Source organism: Physella acuta, unplaced genomic scaffold (assembly GCF_028476545.2).
Source record: "Physella acuta isolate Inbredline_101_S28 unplaced genomic scaffold, ASM2847654v3 ptg002284l, whole genome shotgun sequence".
NCBI classification, from domain to species: domain Eukaryota; kingdom Metazoa; phylum Mollusca; class Gastropoda; family Physidae; genus Physella; species Physella acuta.
This window is the reverse complement of record NW_026733782.1, coordinates 73071-93694: the sequence shown is the minus strand read 5'-3', so window position 1 is coordinate 93694 and position 20624 is coordinate 73071. Positions and strand designations below refer to the sequence as shown.

General features: G+C 40.2%; 1 protein-coding gene across 1 annotated transcript in view; it reads right to left on the bottom strand.

Moving 5' to 3' along the window:
* Positions 1-5280: 5280 nt before the first annotated feature.
* Positions 5281-20624, bottom strand: part of LOC131932798 (synapsin-like) — a gene marked incomplete at its 3' end in the record, with an annotated part of 33656 nt that continues 18312 nt past the window's right edge. The window contains exons 2-4 of the mRNA XM_059289711.1: positions 18687-18836; positions 17549-17699; positions 5281-5385 (exon numbers count right to left, since the gene is read on the bottom strand). Of these exons, the coding sequence (XP_059145694.1) occupies positions 5281-5385; positions 17549-17699; positions 18687-18836 (406 nt within the window). The remainder of the gene's footprint in view (positions 5386-17548; positions 17700-18686; positions 18837-20624) is intronic.

Genomic DNA, 20624 nt, shown 5'->3' with positions numbered 1-20624 from the left:
GACATTATGTTGGGATGGTTCTAAATAAGGAGATATAAGGGACAGACATTATGTTGGGATGGTTCTAAATAGGGATATATAAGGGGCAAACATTATGTTGGGATGGTTCTAAATAAGGAGATATAAGGGACAGACATTATGTTGGGATGGTTCTAAATAGGGAGATATAAGGGGCAGACATTATGTTGGGATGGTTCTAAATAAGGAGATATATGGGACAGACATTATGTTGGGATGGTTCTAAATAGGGATATATAAGGGGCAAACATTATGTTGGGATGGTTCTAAATAAGGAGATATAAGGGACAGACATTATGTTGGGATGGTTCTAAATAGGGAGATATAAGGGGCAGACATTATGTTGGGATGGTTCTAAATAGGGAGATATAAGGGGCAGACATTATATTGGGATGGTTCTAAATAGGGAGATATAAGGGGCAAACATTATGTTGGGATGGTTCTAAATAATGAGATATAAGGGGCAAACATTATGTTGGGATGGTTCTAAATAAGGAGATATAAGGGGCAGACATTATGTTGGGATGGTTCTAAATAGGGATATATAAGGGGCAGACATTATGTTGGGATGGTTCTAAATAGGGATATATAAGGGGCAGACATTATGTTGGGATGGTTCTAAATAAGGAGATATAAGGGACAGACATTATGTTGGGATGGTTCTAAATAGGGATATATAAGGGGCAAACATTATGTTGGGATGGTTCTAAATAGGGATATATAAGGGGCAGACATTATGTTGGGATGGTTCTAAATAAGGAGATATAAGGGGCAGACATTATATTGGGATGGTTCTAAATAGGGAGATATAAGGGGCAGACATTATGTTGGGATGGTTCTAAATAGGGATATATAAGGGGCAGACATTATGTTGGGATGGTTCTAAATAGGGATATATAAGGGGCAGACATTATGTTGGGATGGTTATAAATAGGGATATATAAGGGGCAGACATTATGTTGGGATGGTTGTAACAAAGGCGTGAACCTTGTAACACTGAGACAAGGTTATATCTTTGAGGTTTGTAATACACATCTATATATAGGGGTGGACTGGCCTGTCGGTCTAACGGGAGAAATCCAGGTCGGCCCTCAGGAAAATATCTTAGTGGGCTCCCCAGGAAAAAATCTCGATGCCCCCCCCCCCCCCCCCAATGAAAAAATCTCGATGGACTTTCAGGAAATAATCTCGATGAACCCCTCAGGAAAAAAAAATTTGGTGCCCCCCCCCTCCCCCCAGGAAAAAAAATTTAGATGGGCCCCCCCTAGGATTAAATTTTTGGCTTAAAAAAATATTCTGAAATTCAAGTTTTGGTGGAGTTTAAAAAACAGAGGGCTTAAAAAACAACATAGACCTAGCCGTATTTGGAGAGCCAAGCAATGTAGGGCAAATTTGAGAGACGTGCTTACTTCCCTGCTTAACACTATGTTAGTTATTTCCCCTTATTCACCCCGCAATAGATCACGTATATAAAATTGTAACTTGGCCACCCTCGTTAACGTCAACAGAACTATCGATTTGTATAGCAGGGGGTCACATGAGTTGAGTCCATTGTGGGAGTTTGGGGGTGGAGGGTTGGGGATATGACACGTTTTAAACATGATCTTTATGAGAGTACGTATAGGGGTTTTTTTTGTTGGCATCACATAAAGTTTTGGAATGGATGTTATTTTTGGAGTGTGTGTGTGTGTGTGTGTGTGTGTGTGTGTATAAATGTCTATCTGTGTGCCTGCGTGTCCGTGTGTGTCTGTGCGTTTGTGCAATGAAGAGATGAAGTGTTTGAAAGTACCATTCAGATGCTTTTATGCCACATTATCAAAGAAAGCTTGGCACCAATCTCAGCGTTTGAGATTCACCAGAGGTGTGACCATCGTATGGTACCGTGCGCCGTGCTATGGGAGGGGTTCTCTTTGTGGCTGATAGAATCTATAAAAAGATCAGGAGTTACACAGCAGTTGTTTGTAGGCCCATGAAATATTAAGTGGCATTGGGGCTGGGGGGTTGCGATTTCAGTCTTCTGATCTAGGTTTTCGAAGTTTATTGTTTTCAAAATGGTAGTGATATATATATATATATATATATATATATATATATATATATATATATATATATATATATATATATATATATATATGTATATATATATATATATATATATATATATATATATATATAGTAGCATTTAAAGAAATCATGTTGTTATGTACGATAGTTGCTAGATTGTGGTCTTGCTATGATTACATGATGTTGTATCGCGGTATTTAAGTTCCTCTATTGTGTGGTTAATCCACCATGATGTGTCACGAAACACCATGTCCATTACATGTTACATCATGTAATCGTTATGCTCTAACCAAAGTCGTGACGGGGCGCAGATGTAACGCAGACACATGCCGGAGACTTAACGCCCCCCCCCCCCAGACACTCGCGTTAAACCCCAGATAATTGATAACCGTTATGAATTAACCACCTGCACGTCACGTGATGCGGGGATCACAATCAATGTTATCGTTCTAATCACCAGGCACTTAACATGCGCACGCATGCTCTCATGATCCGAGCTTTGATCACAGAAACGTTGTCATACATGCGAATACACAAACGCATACATACACACACAGCCACACACTACATATATATATATATATAAATATAAATAAATAAATATATATATATATATATATATATATATATATATATATATATATATATATATATATATATATATTCGCGTATCTCCAACAACCGACATAAATATCCTCACCCCTCCCCTACACAAATTAGAGTGAACCAATAAAAATGACCGTAACAAAGAATGCCCACCCGCCTCACGTCTATTTAATGTTTATACCATTGCCTGGCGCCCCGCCATCAGATTTTACGCCCTTCACCCCAGTCGATTTTTTGTTGGCACCGTACCAACTCTACTATACTGGGGTATATCAAAGATTTAACCATTCTAGACTAGAATATATCAAAGATTTAACTCTACCAGACTAGGATATATCACATATTTAACCCCACTAGACTAGGATCTTTCAAAGACAACTTTTATTTATCACCTATCTATTTTTAGACATTTTGTGTCTAGTCAGATATATAGTGCTGCGAGATATTTTGTCTGAGATATTTTGTCTGAGATCATTTGTCCATTATATCATTTGTCCTGATATATTTTTCCTGGTATCTTTTGTCCTGAGATCATTTGTCCGTGAGACATTTTGTCCGTGAGACATTTTGTCTGAGATATTTTGTCTGAGATCATTTGTCCCGAGATCATTTTTCATGGAACCATATATATATATATATATATATATATATATATATATATATATATATATATATATATATATATATATATATATATGCAGATTTAAATAAATATAATTTAAATAAATATATACTTGTATATATATCAAAGATGTGGTTTCCCGTAGAAACTAATAATCCTAAAGTCTTTAACTACATATTAGTCATCCCTACTGGCCAATCAATCAGAAATTAATTAATAAGTTAAGCCAATTTAACAACCAATTTGCTTGCCTATTGGACCAAGACTGATGCCACATCTCTACCCAGCCTATGGCCATCACCGCGTTAATATTTCAAACAAGTAAATGTATTAATGATTACGTTTTAATTCCTTTTTTCAAGTTCTAATTTTTCAAGTGCTCTTCTTCCATCAGGACGAATCAATACTACAACGACATGCAATAACTATTAAAGGGAAATCGTATTTCTATCAATATTTTCTTATAATTGAATGTATGGGCTTTCCCCCCCCCCCTCCCCACACACACACCCTAAACAACGACACAACCAAACTAATTCAGTGCATGCTTTTAACAACACGAAATATGAGCGCCAGGGAAGGGAGATAATTGTGTTCAATAAATTTCAAATGAAGAAGCGTGATAAATTTTGTTTATTAAGCTAAATATATTCCGACGACTCATTGAAAATAAATTAATCAAATTATTAACATCTTTGAATTTAACTACTTAAGAGCTTTAGGATATTTTTTTAAATCAATAGCAATTCACTCTATATACATCGATGCAGTAAATAATGAATAACTGATGTACATTACTTGGGGGTTGTTTTAAGGCTTAATTTAATATAAATGTAACTCAGAGATCTGACTCGTTAGGAACATCATTGGCCTAGGTTTTTTAATGTATCTTGTGGCTATAGCGCAGGTTATATTGACTTAGTTGACGATAAATGGTTTACATTGATTCTTGTCGTAGTTTATTAAAAATAGATGCAGCAGTTTATGGTTTAATTGATCATTAAAAACTTGCCCAGGCGCTCAAGATTACAACAAAAAACAGACGAGGGACAAACTACACATGAAAGGTATCATAGCAAACTAGACAGCGCTACCCAAAATTATATTTTTATTTATATGAAAATCTACTAAACTAATACATAAAAGGTATCGCAGCAAACAAGACTGACATTTGAAAATTATGATATAAAATTCTATGCTATGACAAAAAGGCATTGTCAGCCAAATGTGATATGTGCGGGGAAGTAACTCGGGACGAAGGCAGACAACTCTAATTTTATTTTTCAATAAAGGCAGACAACTCGAACTCTATTATTCAATAAAGGCAGACTACTCTAATCTTTTTTTTCTACAGTGTTTCTACAAAATTAACATGGACTGCACTCTGTGATCTACTAATAAAGCAGAATCATTGCTCTTTGATATACGTCTACACAAGCCAGTTCCTAATACACTCTAAACGGTTGTTTGATTTTGTTTAAATTAGATTAAAAAATTAAGCCTAGGAATTGTTTAAAAAAATCTTTCATAAAGACAGAAAACAAATTTACAAATAATTTTACAAACATAAATTTTTTAGGAGCAATTAATACAATAAGGGAAATACTTACGACATATAACCTCAAGGGGGATAACCGAGAGTTTGAAGAAGTCACACATTTTTGCATATTTTTTTTTTAAAGATTCTACTACTATCTAAAAACAGTTACTCCAACTACAACAAAATCAAACTTTTAAAACTATTCTATTAAAACCAAAACCCGTTTCTCCGAGTTTTCCAAACCAACTTGATGAGCAGAATGCAGTCTTGTAACCGGAAGTTGTTTTCACTTTTGGCTGACAGAAGCCGATGCATCCCAACACGGCGATTGGTCAAAATAAATTCTGACCAATCGCGTGTTTTTTTTTTTAATTTTTTGGTTTTTTCTATAGAAGAAACATATAATGTATAATTATAAAATCTGACTCACCCACATGTTACTCACCATTTCCTTGTGGTTGGGGTAGTATGCCTGATCTATGAGAGGGAAGACCTCTTTACCGAGCCGCTTCTGGATCTCGATCAGCTGAGCGAACTGTGGACAGACCAGTGAAAGGGGGGTGAGTGACCACATGGATGAGGATAGGTGGACAACAGTAACGTGTGCTCACGCGCTTCAGGGTAGCTAGTGCTCACCCGCGCGTGCATGTACACCATATATATGTATATATATATATATATATATATATATATATATATATATATATATATATATATATATATATATATATATATATATATATATATATATATATATATATATATATATATATATATATATATATATATATATATATATATATATATATATATATATATATATGCAAGGTCACAAATGTTAAAGTTATTCTTTTGGACATGGGGATTCATGGGGTACATGAAGTAGAGTATACCACCCCCCCCCCCCCCCCCCCCGAACGAGATGGATTTTATATAGTAAACATACACTTTTACTAGTGTCCGCCCCCCCTCCCGAAAAATGTTGACCCCCCCTCCCGAAAAATGTTGACCCCCCCCCCGAAAATTTCAAGAGCCCGCCCCCCCCCCCTCCCCCGGAGAAAAAAGTCTGGAAGAAATACTGGCTTAAACTTTCGACGAACTCAAGACTTCCAGGTAAACAGTCCTACCTATCGACCACGCCGCACCATCTCACAAATATACACATGAAAAATATGCCCACACATTCTCTTCAACACAAGTAAGTATTACGTGTCAACATGTTATGCGCCATAAAGCCCGTTGATTCCTACTTCAGCCTGCTTTTTGTTCTGGATCTGCTTCCATAGCCTTTGTCCACCCAAAACAAACTACAAGACAGCAGATGGGTTGCTGTCCCCAGCTAACGAGCCCAATACAAACGAATACAATGATCATACTTCAAATAAGTCCACTAATCCTAGAAATTCAATACAGATAATAGATAGACGAATGCGGATTTACATGTGTTTTTAAAAATTACACTGCTAGACTGTATTTTTAATGTGTAAAAATGGTATCGAGAGCTTCTGGAATCCAAACTTGGAGCCATGTACAAAGCACGCAGCTTCCCGTGACGTTTATCATGGAGCCGTGTGCAGTAGCGTAGCGAGAGGGGGGGGGGGGGGGCGGGGGCATATGGGTTGGAAAAATAAATTGAAAGGTCGATGGGGGTGCAAATCGAAAGTTTGAGGGGGGGGGTGCAAATCGAAATCTTGAGGGGGGGGGGTGCAAATCGAAAAGTTTGTCCCCGGGCGCCGGGAAGGGTCGTTACGCCTCTGGCCGTGTGCATCTTCCCGTGACGTTTATCATGGAGCCGTGTGCAAAGTATGCAGCTTCCCGTGACGTTTATCAGAGCTAGAGCCATTAAAAGCATTGGGTAATGTGGAGACTATACGCTTGAGCGATTTCATCAGCCTTCCACGAGATTAAATGTGTAAGGTTTAATCAACGGATTAAATGATTTTAGATTAATGAAGTGTAATCCATTTGACCACCGAGGTTAATGGTTGCTAAAAGCATAATGAGATTTGTCCTACAATTAAGAAAGAATCAAATTCATTTTAAAATTTATGGTATATAAAAAAATATCGAATTCGTGGAACTTAAAGGCAAAAACAAATATGCTAATCAGGTCATTAATAATGCCCCCCCCCCCCCCCAACACACACACACACACACACTACATGATTTAGCTTTTCAATTACCCAGAATCTCGCCCATCTTGAAACAAGAAATTTTTTAAAAAAATTATTGATGTAAAAAACGTGAATCATAAAACGTGTTTTGCACCTTAAATTTAAATATCTGCAGGCTACTTAAAAACATGTCGTTGTATAATTTACAGCAGCAATCGATATCACAACAAATGCACTAAAACAAATTGGCTCTTATAAGGTTAATGAGTACATGTATAGATCAGCTTCAGGCATTACACTGTGTTGCAAACAAAACATACAAGTGTTTGAAAATTTAATGTTTAATGGGTGTGTATCGATTTGTATTTCAAAAATTTAACGCTCAATGGGTGTGTGTATCGATTAGTGTTTGACAATTTAACGTTCAATGGGTGTGTGTATCGATTTGTGTTTGACAATTTAACGCTCAATGGGTGTGTGTATCGATTTGTGTTTGACAATTTAACGCTCAATTGGTGTGTGTATCGATTTGTGTTTAACAATTTAACGCTCAATGGGTGTGTGTATCGATTTGTGTTTAACAATTTAACGCTCAATGGGTGTGTGTATCGATTTGTGTTTAACAATTTAACGCTCTATGTGTGTGTGTATCGATTTGTGTTTGACAATTTAACGCTCAATGGGTGTTTGTATCGATTTGTATTTGACAATTTAACGCTCAATTGGTATGTGTATCGATTTGATCAGCTGACGTTAATGATACTCGTCATCAGTGACGTCACTAGGTCTTGTGTCACCCGGGGCGGTAGAGGGTGTCTATCCCAACCTCCCTCAACAATTTTGATTTTGGGTTTGGTGTCACCCCCTCCGTATCAAGCTGTGAATAGGCCTGTTTGTGACAGTCGGGCAGTGAATGGACCTGTTTGTGACACCCTGTGGCAGGCAGTGAATGGACCTGTTTGTAACAGTCGGGCAGTGAATGGACCTGTTTGTGACACCCTGTGGCAGGCAATGAATGGACCTGTTTGTGACACACTGTGGCAGGCAGTGAATGGACCTGTTTATGACACCCTGTGGCAGGCAGTGAATGGACCTGTTTGTGACACCCTGTGGCAGGCAATGAATGGACCTGTTTGTGACACACTGTGGCAGGCAGTGAATGGACCTGTTTATGACACCCTGTGGCAGGCAGTGAATGGACCTGTTTGTGACAGTCAGGCAGTGAATGGACCTGTTTGTGACACACTGTGGCAGGCAGTGAATGGACCTGTTTGTAACAGTCGGGCAGTGAATGGACCTGTTTGGGACACCCTGTGGCAGGCAGTGAATGGACCTGTTTGTAACAGTCGGGCAGTGAATGGACCTGTTTGGGACACCCTGTGGCAGGCAGTGAATGGACCTGTTTGTAACAGTCGGGCAGTGAATGGACCTGTTTGGGACACCCTGTGGCAGGCAGTGAATGGACCTGTTTGTGACACCCTGTGGCAGGCAGTGAATGGACCTGTTTATGACACCCTGTGGCAGGCAGTGAATGTACCTGTTTATGACACCCTGTGGCAGGCAGTGAATGGACCTGTTTGTGACACCCTGTGGCAGGCAGTGAATGGACCTGTTTATGACACCCTGTGGAAGGCAGTGAATGGACCTGTTTATGACACCCTGTGGCAGGCAGTGAATGGACCTGTTTATGACACCCTGTGGCAGGCAGTGAATGGACCTGTTTATGACACCCTGTGGCAGGCAGTGAATGGACCTGTTTATGACACCCTGTGGAAGGCAGTGAATGGACCTGTTTATGACACCCTGTGGCAGGCAGTGAATGTACCTGTTTATGACACCATGTGGCAGGCAGTGAATGGACCTGTTTATGACACCCTGTGGCAGGCAGTGAATGGACCTGTTTATGACACCCTGTGGCAGGCAGTGAATGGACCTGTTTATGACACCCTGTGGAAGGCAGTGAATGGACCTGTTTATGACACCATGTGGCAGGCAGTGAATGGACCTGTTTATGACACCCTGTGGCAGGCAGTGAATGGACCTGTTTATGACACCATGTGGCAGGCAGTGAATGGACCTGTTTATGACACCCTGTGGCAGGCAGTGAATGGACCTGTTTATGACACCCTGTGGCAGGCAGTGAATGGACCTGTTTATGACACCCTGTGGCAGGCAGTGAATGGACCTGTTTATGACACCCTGTGGAAGGCAGTGAATGGACCTGTTTATGACACCATGTGGCAGGCAGTGAATGGACCTGTTTATGACACCCTGTGGCAGGCAGTGAATGGACCTGTTTGTGACACCCTGTGGCAGGCAGTGAATGGACCTGTTTATGACACCCTGTGGCAGGCAGTGAATGGACCTGTTTATGACACCCTGTGGCAGGCAGTGAATGTACCTGTTTATGACACCCTGTGGCAGGCAGTGAATGGACCTGTTTATGACACCCTGTGGCAGGCAGTGAATGGACCTGTTTATGACACCCTGTGGCAGGCAGTGAATGGACCTGTTTATGACACCCTGTGGCAGGCAGTGAATGGACCTGTAGTGTGACACCCTGTGGCAGGCAGTGAATGTACCTGTTTATGACACCCTGTGGCAGGCAGTGAATGGACCTGTAGTGTGACACCCTGTGGCAGGCAGTGAATGGACCTGTTTGTGACACCCTGTGGCAGGCAGTGAATGGACCTGTTTGTGACACCCTGTGGCAGGCAGTGAATGGACCTGTTTGTGACAGTCGGGCAGTGAATGGACCTGTTTGTGACACACTGTGGCAGGCAGTGAATGTACCTGTTTATGACACCCTGTGGCAGGCAGTGAATGGACCTGTTTGTGACACCCTGTGGCAGGCAGTGAATGGACCTGTTTGTGACACCCTGTGGCAGGCAGTGAATGGACCTGTTTATGACACCCTGTGGCAGGCAGTGAATGGACCTGTAGTGTGACACCCTAAGGCTGGATGTCAATGGAATTCCTGTTTGTGTCACCCCAGGTCATGCTAAAGCTTCTAATCGCATTAGCTTAAAGTAAAAAAAAAAACAATAAAAAAAACACAAAAACTGACTTCTTCCGAGCGACACGCCCGTTGCTAGGCAACGCCACACATGCACAACCTGCAGCGCATAAAGAAAAATCGTTCCGATTGATACATTTTCAATCGCTTCCGCTTGATATTATCGATATTATCACAATAGTCTGCCAATTAGTACCGTTACGGATTGCTAAATTTCACAAAGTATCGCAACACAGCGAGTAAATGTCACTAAGAATCGATACCGCAATGTATCTTCAATTAGGTATCGTAGTCGCCAATTAAATTTAACTAAGTATCGATTTCACCTTGTACTTTTCACTAAACATCGTATTCACCATCTATCTCTTTGACGGAGAGCTGGTATCGAAACGAAATTTCAAATGCCAAAAGCCGGATTCGCCCAGGACGGCAGTTGTTTGATTACCCACAGGAGCTTTGGTCTCGACAACAATAAGGCCACCACAACGGAAATGTTTGGTTTTCTTTTTTCGACTGGTCGCCCCTTTTCCCCCTTCCCACAAACTCGTCTGAATTGGAGTGGAACTCTTTCTTATCCAAGTGAAGAAAAAATCAATCGGATGTTGTAAAATGCTAGACTCGAAATGAAAGTGAGCAAAGCTGTAGTTTGGTGGGTGGGGGGGGGGGGGGGGTGAGAAGAGAGAAATAAGGAGGGAAGTGGGCAGTGTTTCTTCCAGACTTTTTCGAAATTTTCGGGGGGGGGGGGGGTAGACTTTCTTGGGGGGGGGGGGGGCGGACACTGTTAAAAGTATATATTTTCTATATAAATTATATAAATTTCATTTCGTTCGGGGGGGGGGGGGGGGCAATTCATTAATATGTATATATCATTACAATGTAACGAAGTGTAAGGAAATTTATTATTAAGACCTCAACGTTTCTACCTTTTAAGGGGTTTTTTTTTTCCAAAAAAAAAGTTATTAATTTTACTTATTGAAGTTTATTTAAAGTCAAAGTTTTTTTTAAAAAATAAAAATTTATGTTACAATTTATTATGCGTGATACTCACTATAACATAGCCATACAATTGTATGTGTAATTTTGCGTTAAGATTTGATCACCCCCTTATGTAAATAAGTATACAGAAACATTGAAACCACTTAGATAAAACACTCAAACACATTTCTTTTTTGCTTTTTTTTTTTCATCGTCGTCCTCATCTTTTAAAAAAAAAAGTTTCTCTCTTACTCTCTCTCTCTCTCTCTCTCTCCTCTTCAATTCTTTGATTTGATCACAGCTTACTGCTATCGATTGTCCAACCCCAATCACGCCTCTCCCTCCCTCCCTGCCCCCCCCCCCCACCCCCACCCTCCACCCCCCGGGGTTTTACAGACATGTGTGCTCCCTCTCCCGTCCCCCGGAGCTAGTCTAGATTTAATACGGGACGTCGATAAATGGGCTTAGTTCGCCCAGAGTAGAGTAATGCGTATGATTACATAGGGGTGGGGGTGGGGGATGGGGGGAGTGGGGGTGAAGGTCGGATGGTTCAAGAAATAATAACCATCAAAAGTTGAGTCCAAATTTTCAATCATAGAAAAATTTAAAGTAATCCTAAGATGGTTTTAAATTTTGATATTAAAATAGTGGGTTTTTAAAGTAACTAACAGGGTACACAGAGGTGAACTTTAAAGGTAGTAGGGTCTATTTGCGACGTGCCAAAGATTAAGTGCTAGTCATGCTGTCATTATTTTCTAGGATGAAAAATGCGAATCAGTGCGAAAAGTGCGAATCAGTGCGAAAAGTGCGAATCAGTGCGGATTGGTGAACATTAGAGTGGAGCTGTGCGAATAAGTCATACCATGATAGATGACGCAGTTATTTGAAGCAGCTTGGATAGTGCGTGTTACTGCAAGTCGGTGCGAATCTATCTGTGTGTACTAAGGTGCGGATGTTGGGGCTTAATCACCCGCAATGGACACACACCGACTTTATTGTGGACATAGATATGAGGAGAAAAACAGTTTTTTTGGCCTTTTAAATGTTTTGTTTAGTTACCGGAATTACTAAAATAAACATAAAATACGTCTAATCTTTTGTAAAGTCCGACAAAAAAAAAACCCCTCACAATCAGGTTTTTACAACCTCAATTATTTTAATCACACCGAACACAACTTTTCAAATATTTAATGGAAACTTCGAGAGTTTTCCCCGGCGTGGTGCCCGTTATAGAAATAAGATGTTCAATAGCTACAGAATCATTCAGATTCGCTCGACTAATTGATAGACCATCGCTTAAACTACCGGATCGCTGGCTTCAACTTTAAGTAAACATCTTCAAATCGATAACCTATTAGACAAAGTTCTTGGTAGCAACTTGTTTCATCTGATTTCATATTAGCTCACTTTCACGCTAGTTTTTCTGTATGTTCTTTCTCTCTACTCGTGTCCGTGTTGTCTAACCATCTTCACAGCTTCATATTTGATATTTCCTTTTACCTCTGTGTTCCCCCCCCCCCCCTCTTTTCTATATTTTGCTATCCCTTCCTTGGAGCCATATATCGACTGTATAGAAGATAAATCAGCTTTTTCCGAAATCAATGTACATTTATACTTATATTGGCTGTCATTCAAGAGCACTCGTATAAAATGCCAGAAAAATAGAATTCAGATACTGTTTTAACGTTTTAACATAATATTTTGCACTATTTTAATATTGGAATGAGATGTATAAACTCATTTTTCTAGAGATTATGTTTTTTTTTTGTGTGTGTGGACTTTCTGCATTTGTCCTCTATCCAGTCGATACTTCCTACATCTTCCATCTAGGCCTTTGTTTACATTTTCCCCTGCCTCGTAATTGTTCCTGAGTTCACCCAGCTCGGATGAGTACCTGCCTCACGTTAGGGAACGTAAAGGCAGATGGGCCTCAGTGCTAAAGAGGTTCTTATGCCGATGTCACAGAAACAAGTGACTTCTACTTCACTTCGCCATGGACCGTTAAGTTCGAAAAGGTAACTTTGCTTTTAAATATTTGTAACCACTATGTAACACTTATTTGTTACCATTCCCTCAATTGATCATATTTATTAACTTCTATCCCTTTTGTGCTTTCTGCTCTCATCCTCATAAACCCCACCCCTACCCAATATCCACTATATATTCGTTACCTTGCAACCCTTCTACTCCCTACTCCACAAAGCCTCTAGCTTTCAAACATTCTATCAAGCCTCTAGCTTTCAAACATTCTATCAAGCCCCCTTCCCCTACTCTCAAATCCCTACTCCCTACTCCACAAAGCCTCTAGCTTTCAAACATTCTATCAAGCCTCTAGCTTTCAAACATTCTATCAAGCCCCCTTCCCCTACTCTGAAATCCCTACTCCCTACTCCACAAAGCCTCTAGCTTTCAAACATTCTATCAAGCCTCTAGCTTTCAAACATTCTATCAAGCCCCCTTCCCCTACTCTGAAATCCCTACTCCCTACTCCACAAAGCCTCTAGCTTTCAAACATTCTATCAAGCCCCCTTCCCCTTCTCTCAAATCCCCATCCCTACTCCACAAAGCCTCTAGCTTTCAAACATTCTATCAAGCCCCCTTCCCGTACTCTCAAATCCCCAATTCACCCTCATCATCTTCTCCCGGAAATCATACAAAATCCACATCACGACACCATTGTTGACACTGCCGAGACTTATCTCCCCTCAGCAGATTTCAGCCTACACCCCCCCCCCCCCCCCATCTATTGGGGCTAACTTTCCTCTTCAAACATACGTTTTCCCAACTCTACACTACGCTACAAAGACAAATAAATAGTGTGTTTGAAGTTAAATCCAAACTTTCACCAACATCCCCTCCCCCCTCCCCTATGCCCCTCCCCATCCCTTCCCCCAACTCTTAAGTCGTGATTTAATCAATAGCAACGCGAGAAATGTTTGCATGGACAGTCAGCTCCCTCTTCTGGGCGAGTCTAATTGAGGCCTGTACACCCCCTGTGTATCGATTTCAAATCGCCTCGTCCGGCACGACACTGGAGTAACAAAACAAGGATCGGCTCTAAAAGACGCACGCAACGCCAATATTGTGTCACTCAAAAACTGCAACTCATTGAGCTAAATAAAAATAAAGAAAACAATTATTTTTTTTTAATTTATAGATTTCTAAGCAACTTTACTGTTAAAAAATTATTTAAAATAATTCAGGCGTTTCCAAATTTAACTTTTATGATTAAAAATGTTTTAGCTCTGAAAAAGTATTCACTTAAAATCTCCATGACAAAACTATTGGATCAAATTCAGGATTACCGTCTACCTTCCATGACAGCTTCATAATCTAGTTATAATCTAGAAACGGCATGAACAACTTAAAAACGTTATTGACATTCTCCAACTTGCTGAATATTCCTTTTAAACCTTTAAATTAACATTTAGTCCAGCCATTATAGTGGGAGTGTATGCACACAAATATGAACCGCGTTGGCAAACAAAGTAATAAATCTGAGTTTTTAAACTTCTAAAAATCCCACCCCCCACACCCCCAATCCCACTCTAAGACTTCAATCAAACTGGGATCATCGAGTCTACTCCCGAAAAGTTAATAGGCTGTTCAGTATGTAAATGACATTTTTCAGTAAGTGGACGAAACATTAGAACAACAAAACAACATAGCGCCTCTTTCTGACCTGCTTTTCCCATGGTATGTGAGTAAAGTCACCAGTGTTTCTTCCAGGAAGTGATGCCTGGAAGAAACACTGAAAGACGCCAGTGAGGTCGAAGATTTCAATCCCAACGTTAAATGATTCTAACAGTTCCAACAAAAAAAAAAAGATTTTTTTTGTAGTCTGGGACCCAAGGGAGAGAATCGGCATCTAAATGCACAATTTAAAGGAGATAAAGCTTTGAATGGTGAACCGAATGTATCTGGTAAAAACAGAAAAGTGATATATATATATATATATATATATATATATATATATATATATATATATATATATATATATATATATATATATATATATAATTAAAGTGATTTTTCAGTTAGTTTCTCCAGGGATTGCATTTAGATGTCTAATCCGGCCTTGAACACATCCCCCCCCCCCTCCAAACCCCCTCCCTCCCCCAATGCAAAAATAAGCGGTTGGTTCAAAATGCCAAGATGGCTGTCTAAACTTGTCAACATTTCTACTAACACTTCTGATGTCAGTCCAAACTTGTCAATATTTCTACTAACACTTCTGATGGCAGTCCAAACTTGTCAATTTTTCTACTAACACTTCTGATGGCAGTACAAACTTGTCAATATTTCTACTAACACTTCTGATGGCAGTCTAAACGTGTCAATATTTCTACTAACACTTCTGATGCTACTGCATTTTGTAGGAGTCGTATCGATTTTGTCAGTATCGATTTGGTGTTGTTTTCAAATTTTAAGATACGTCTTCGCTGGATCGGTGAACACAGGAGGAATTGATTTTATTCAAGCATTTGGTTTAGTCACACCGACTTTAAACACACCGGTTAACATCAGTCACACAAACTTTAACGTCTTTACCGTTTAACATCAGTCTCACCAACTTTAACTGCACCATTTAGTCACAGTCGCACCAACTTTAACTGCACCATTTAATATCAGCCGCACCAACTTTAACTGCACCATTTAATATAAGCCACACCAACTTTAACTGCACCATTTAATATCAGTCACACCAACTTTAACTGCACCATTTAATATCTGCCACACCAACTTTAACTGCACCATTTAACATAAGCCACACCAACTTTAACTGCACCATTTAATATCGGTTACCATTTTTTTTTGTTTGCATCATTTAAAATCAGGACTTATTGCCGACATATAGACCGCCAATCAACATCACCAGACAGACAGCGAGGTGGAATCCTCAAGAAAACGCAAAAGAGGTCAACCAAAAAACACCTGGAGACGGACCTTGAGTCTAAAACAACAAAGGTAGGCTTCACCTGGAGTCAGGTTGTGAAGATGGCACAGGACAGAGGACTCTGAAGATCTTTGGTTGGTGGCCCATATCCCAGCAGTGACGATGACGCCAATATTGACTGCACCATTTGATATCAGCCACACCAACTTTGACTGTACCTTCTTCTTCTTCTTCGTTCTTAATTTTTAGTGTTAGTAGGGATCGAGCCTTATCTGCCAGAGGGTATGAACTCGAGATTTTTTTCGAATTTATCAACCATGAGCTTTGCCAACTCGACCACGCCTCCATCACAATTAAGGATACGTGTCAACTGGCTATGCGCAATTGGGGCCATTGACTCCGATTTCAGCCTGCTTTTCTTTTTGGATTTGCTTCCATAGCCTTTGCCCAACCAAGAACAAACTAAAAGGCAGCAGTTGTTTGATTTTGGAGTTGTCTCTCCTAGAAGAGTGGCTGTCCCCAGCTAACGAGCCTCATCTGCCCGAGTTGACTGCACCATTTAATATTAGCTTTGGCGTGATCTAACAATTAACACCACCATTTAACACCCTCCACGCCTCTCAACTCGCACCCCCCCCCCTACAGCTACCACACTACTGCACATCCTGTCCCGTCAAACTAAAACAAAAACACAAACTTAAAAAAAGATCGAGTTCTAGTTTTAGCCCACTCCACACGAGGTGGGGATGGGGAAGTGCGGGATACAATAGAGAAGTTGATCGCTTGTCATGGTTTGTTTTTCTCATTACACAAGGCTCCCCGTGTTTGCGGGAAATTGGAGCTTCAGCGTCTTTTAATTTAATTTGATTTAAGCTGTCAAATTTCAATATTTTGAAACAGCGTTTGCGAAACAATAAATAAATTAACTGGTCACGTTAGAATTGTGGAATGGGGAATGAAGGGGCAGGGTGGGGTATGGACAAAACGTAACCCCAACGTCGGCAAAGCGACAGCACTCGAACATGGACAATACATTCGCAAACATGGACAAAACGTCGGTACCCCTTGACAAAGCATCATCAACAAATCATGGACGAAATGTAGTAGTCTGGACTAAAGGATGATGGAACGGATTGGTCAAAATTGTAGCCCCATAGCAGATTAAAATTCGTTCGTCCTAACATGAACAAAACGCCACCACCCCAACATGAACAACACACCACCACCACAACATTTACAAAACGCCACCACCCCAACATGAACAACACACCATCACATCAACATGAACAACACACCATCACCCCAATATGAACAACACACCATCACAACATTTACAAAACGCCACCACCCCAACATGAACAACACACCATCACATCAACATGAACAACACACCATCACCCCAATATGAACAACACACCATCACAACATTTACAAAACGCCACCACCCCAACATGAACAACACACCATCACATCAACATGAACAACACACCACCACCCCAACATGAATAACACACCACCACCCCAACATGAACAACACACCACCACCCCAACATGAACAACACACCACCACAACATTTACAAAACGCCACCACCCCAACATGAACAACACACCACCACCCCAACATGAACAACACACCACCACCCCAACATGAACAACACACCACCACCCCAACATGAACCAAACAGCATCACTCACCACCCATGGTTTGTCCAAGAAGTTGTACTCAGCTGTCAGCGAGTTGATGCTGGGGATGGCGCCGTATTTGAACCCCAACAACAAATTCCTCCAGTCTTGCTGGGCGTCCCTGACGTGTTGGCGTATCAGGACAAAGTCTGGCTTGAAGGACCTACACAGACAAAATGTTGTATCAGACAAAGTCTTACACAGACAAAATGTTGTATAAGACAAAGTCTGGCTTAAGGGACCTACACATACAAAATGTTGTATAAGATAAAGTCTTACACAGACAAAATGTTGTATAAGACAAAGTCTTACACAGACAAAATGTTGTATAATACAAAGTCTGGCTTGAAGGACCTACACAGACACAATGTTGTATAAGACAAAGTCTTACACAGACAAAATGTTGTATAATACAAAGTCTGGCTTGAAGGACCTACACAGACAAAATGTTGTATAAGACAAAGTCTTACACAGACAAAATGTTGTATAAGACAAAGTCTTACACAGACAAAATGTTGTATAAGACAAAGTCTTACACAGACAAAATGTTGTATAAGACAAAGTCTTACACAGACAAAATGTTGTATAATACAAAGTCTGGCTTGAAGGACCTACACAGACAAAATGTTGTATAAGACAAAGTCTTACACAGACAAAATGTTGTATAAGACAAAGTCTTACACAGACAAAATGTTGTATAAGACAAAGTCTTACACAGACAAAATGTTGTATAAGACAAAGTCTTACACAGACAAAATGTTGTATAAGACAAAGTCTTACACAGACAAAATGTTGTATAAGACAAAGTCTTACACAGACAAAATGTTGTATAAGACAAAGTCTGGTTTGAAGGACCTACACAGACAAAATGTTGTATAAGACAAAGTCTGGCTTGAAGGACCTACACAGTCAAAATGTTGTATAAGACAAAGTATGGTTTGAAGGACCTACACAGACAAATATAATGTCTGGCTTTTACAGAAAGAAATTGTAAAAGACAGAGATTGGCATGAATGGCCTTTTCTTACTAAAAGAAATCTTGTTGGAAAAATCTGTCTAAAACTATCGTAGAATAAGTTAAAATAATTTAATAGTTACTTAAATAGAACAGTTACCCAACAATTAAATATACCATAGAAGGGGGAGTTACCTAACGACTTTGCTGCCATTCCTTGTGACCTGGATATCTACCATGGTGCCACTGTCTGAGTACGCTGCCAGATTCAGTTCCGAGAACTCGGCCTGTTCTACTCGTACATCCCAGTCACCGAAGAGTTTCTTCCCCCTGAAATACTTGGACCTAAAAACAGAAAAGACATTGGACATTATTAATGAATAAATAATAAAAAAAATATATTCATCAATTTGAATAAATAAATAAATAAATTATAAATAAACACACACACTTATATATATATATATATACATATATATATATTGCTACATGCATATACAAATAAAAATAGCGTTAACCTAACTAAACTAATTTAGGCAACTTAGTCATTTGGTTTTAAATTAAACAGGTAAAATCTAGCCTAATTAAAACCTTTTTTTTCCCTGCCGCACAAACAAATCAAAGCTAAAACTTAAAAGTACACAAAAGTTATTTTAAGATTACTGTAATACTCCCCTAATTGGGCTGGGATTTGGGACTGTTTTTTCATCATTCACATTCAATATTTTCTTTATTATAGTTAGAAAGAGAATGAAAAAATAATGTTTACTTTCGTTCGTGAAATGTCGTAAAAATAATTGAGTGTTCTGTTGGTTTTTTTTTCTGCTGATAATAGTTTTGTTCCGCTGTAATAAGCGAGATTAATTATTAGCTGGAGACAAATATTAGAAAGTTAAACACGACCAGATGTAGTTAAACGCTGGGAAGGTAGTGTGGGAGGTGTGTGGATTGATGTGTGTGGGATGGGTGTGTTGGTTGATTTATAGGGGATAAGGGTGTGGGTGGACTTTGATGTGTGGGTTCATTTGTGGGGATGAAGGTGTGAGTTAATGTGAGGGGGAAAGGTGTGTGGGTTGATGTGTGTGGGATGGGGTATGGGTTGGTGTATAGGGGATAAGGGTGTGGGTGGACTTTGATGTGTGGGTTGATGTGTGGGGGAAATGTGTGTGGGTTGATGTGAGGGGGAAAGGTGTGTGGGTTGATGTGTGGGGGAAAGGTGTGTGAGTTAATGTGAGGGGGAAAGGTGTGTGGGTTGATGTGTGTGGGATGGGGTATGGGTTGGTGTATAGGGGATAAGGGTGTGGGTGGACTTTGATGTGTGGGTTTGTGTGTGGGGATGAAGGTGTGAGTTGGTGTGAGGGGGAAAGGTGTGTGGGTTGATGTGTGTGGGATGGGGTATGGGTTGGTGTATAGGGGATAAGGGTGTGGGTGGACTTTGATGTGTGGGTTGATGTGAGGGGGAAAGGTGTGTGGGTTGATGTGTGGGGGAAATGTGTGTGGGTTGATGTGTGGGGGAAAATTGTGTGGGTTGATGTGTGGGGGAAAGGTGTGTGGGTTGATGTGAGGGGGAAATGTGTGTGGGTTGATGTGTGGGGGAAAATTGTGTGGGTTGATGTGTGGGGGAAAGGTGTGTGGGTTGATGTGTGGGGGAAAGGTGTGTGGGTTGATGTGAGGGGGAAAGGTGTGTGGGTTGATGTGTGGGGGAAAGGTGTGTGGGTTGATATGTGGGGAAGGGGGTGTGGATTGATTTATGGGGGATGAGTTTATGGGTTTGGTGTGGGGGACATGTGTGGGAATGAGATGTGTGGGTAAAGGGGTTTGAGTGAGTTGACGTGTGGGGAGACAGGGATGGGAGGATGAGTGAGGTTTGTGAGGGAGTGATGTGTGAGGGAGTGATATGTTAGGAAAACGGGTAGAAATTAATGTGTTGAAGATGGCTGTGTGGGTGATTGCTGAAGGGAATGGGGATACAGTATGTCTGTACGAAGGATTATTTAGAAACAATACTTCTTTGACTTCTCATGTTGATGGCATAGTTTTAAATAAAAGTATAGCTTCTCTCTAGTTTATTATAAAACTTCAAAACTTTTCAAAGGCAAAGTTAGGATTTAAAAAAGGTAAAGTAAGTACAGT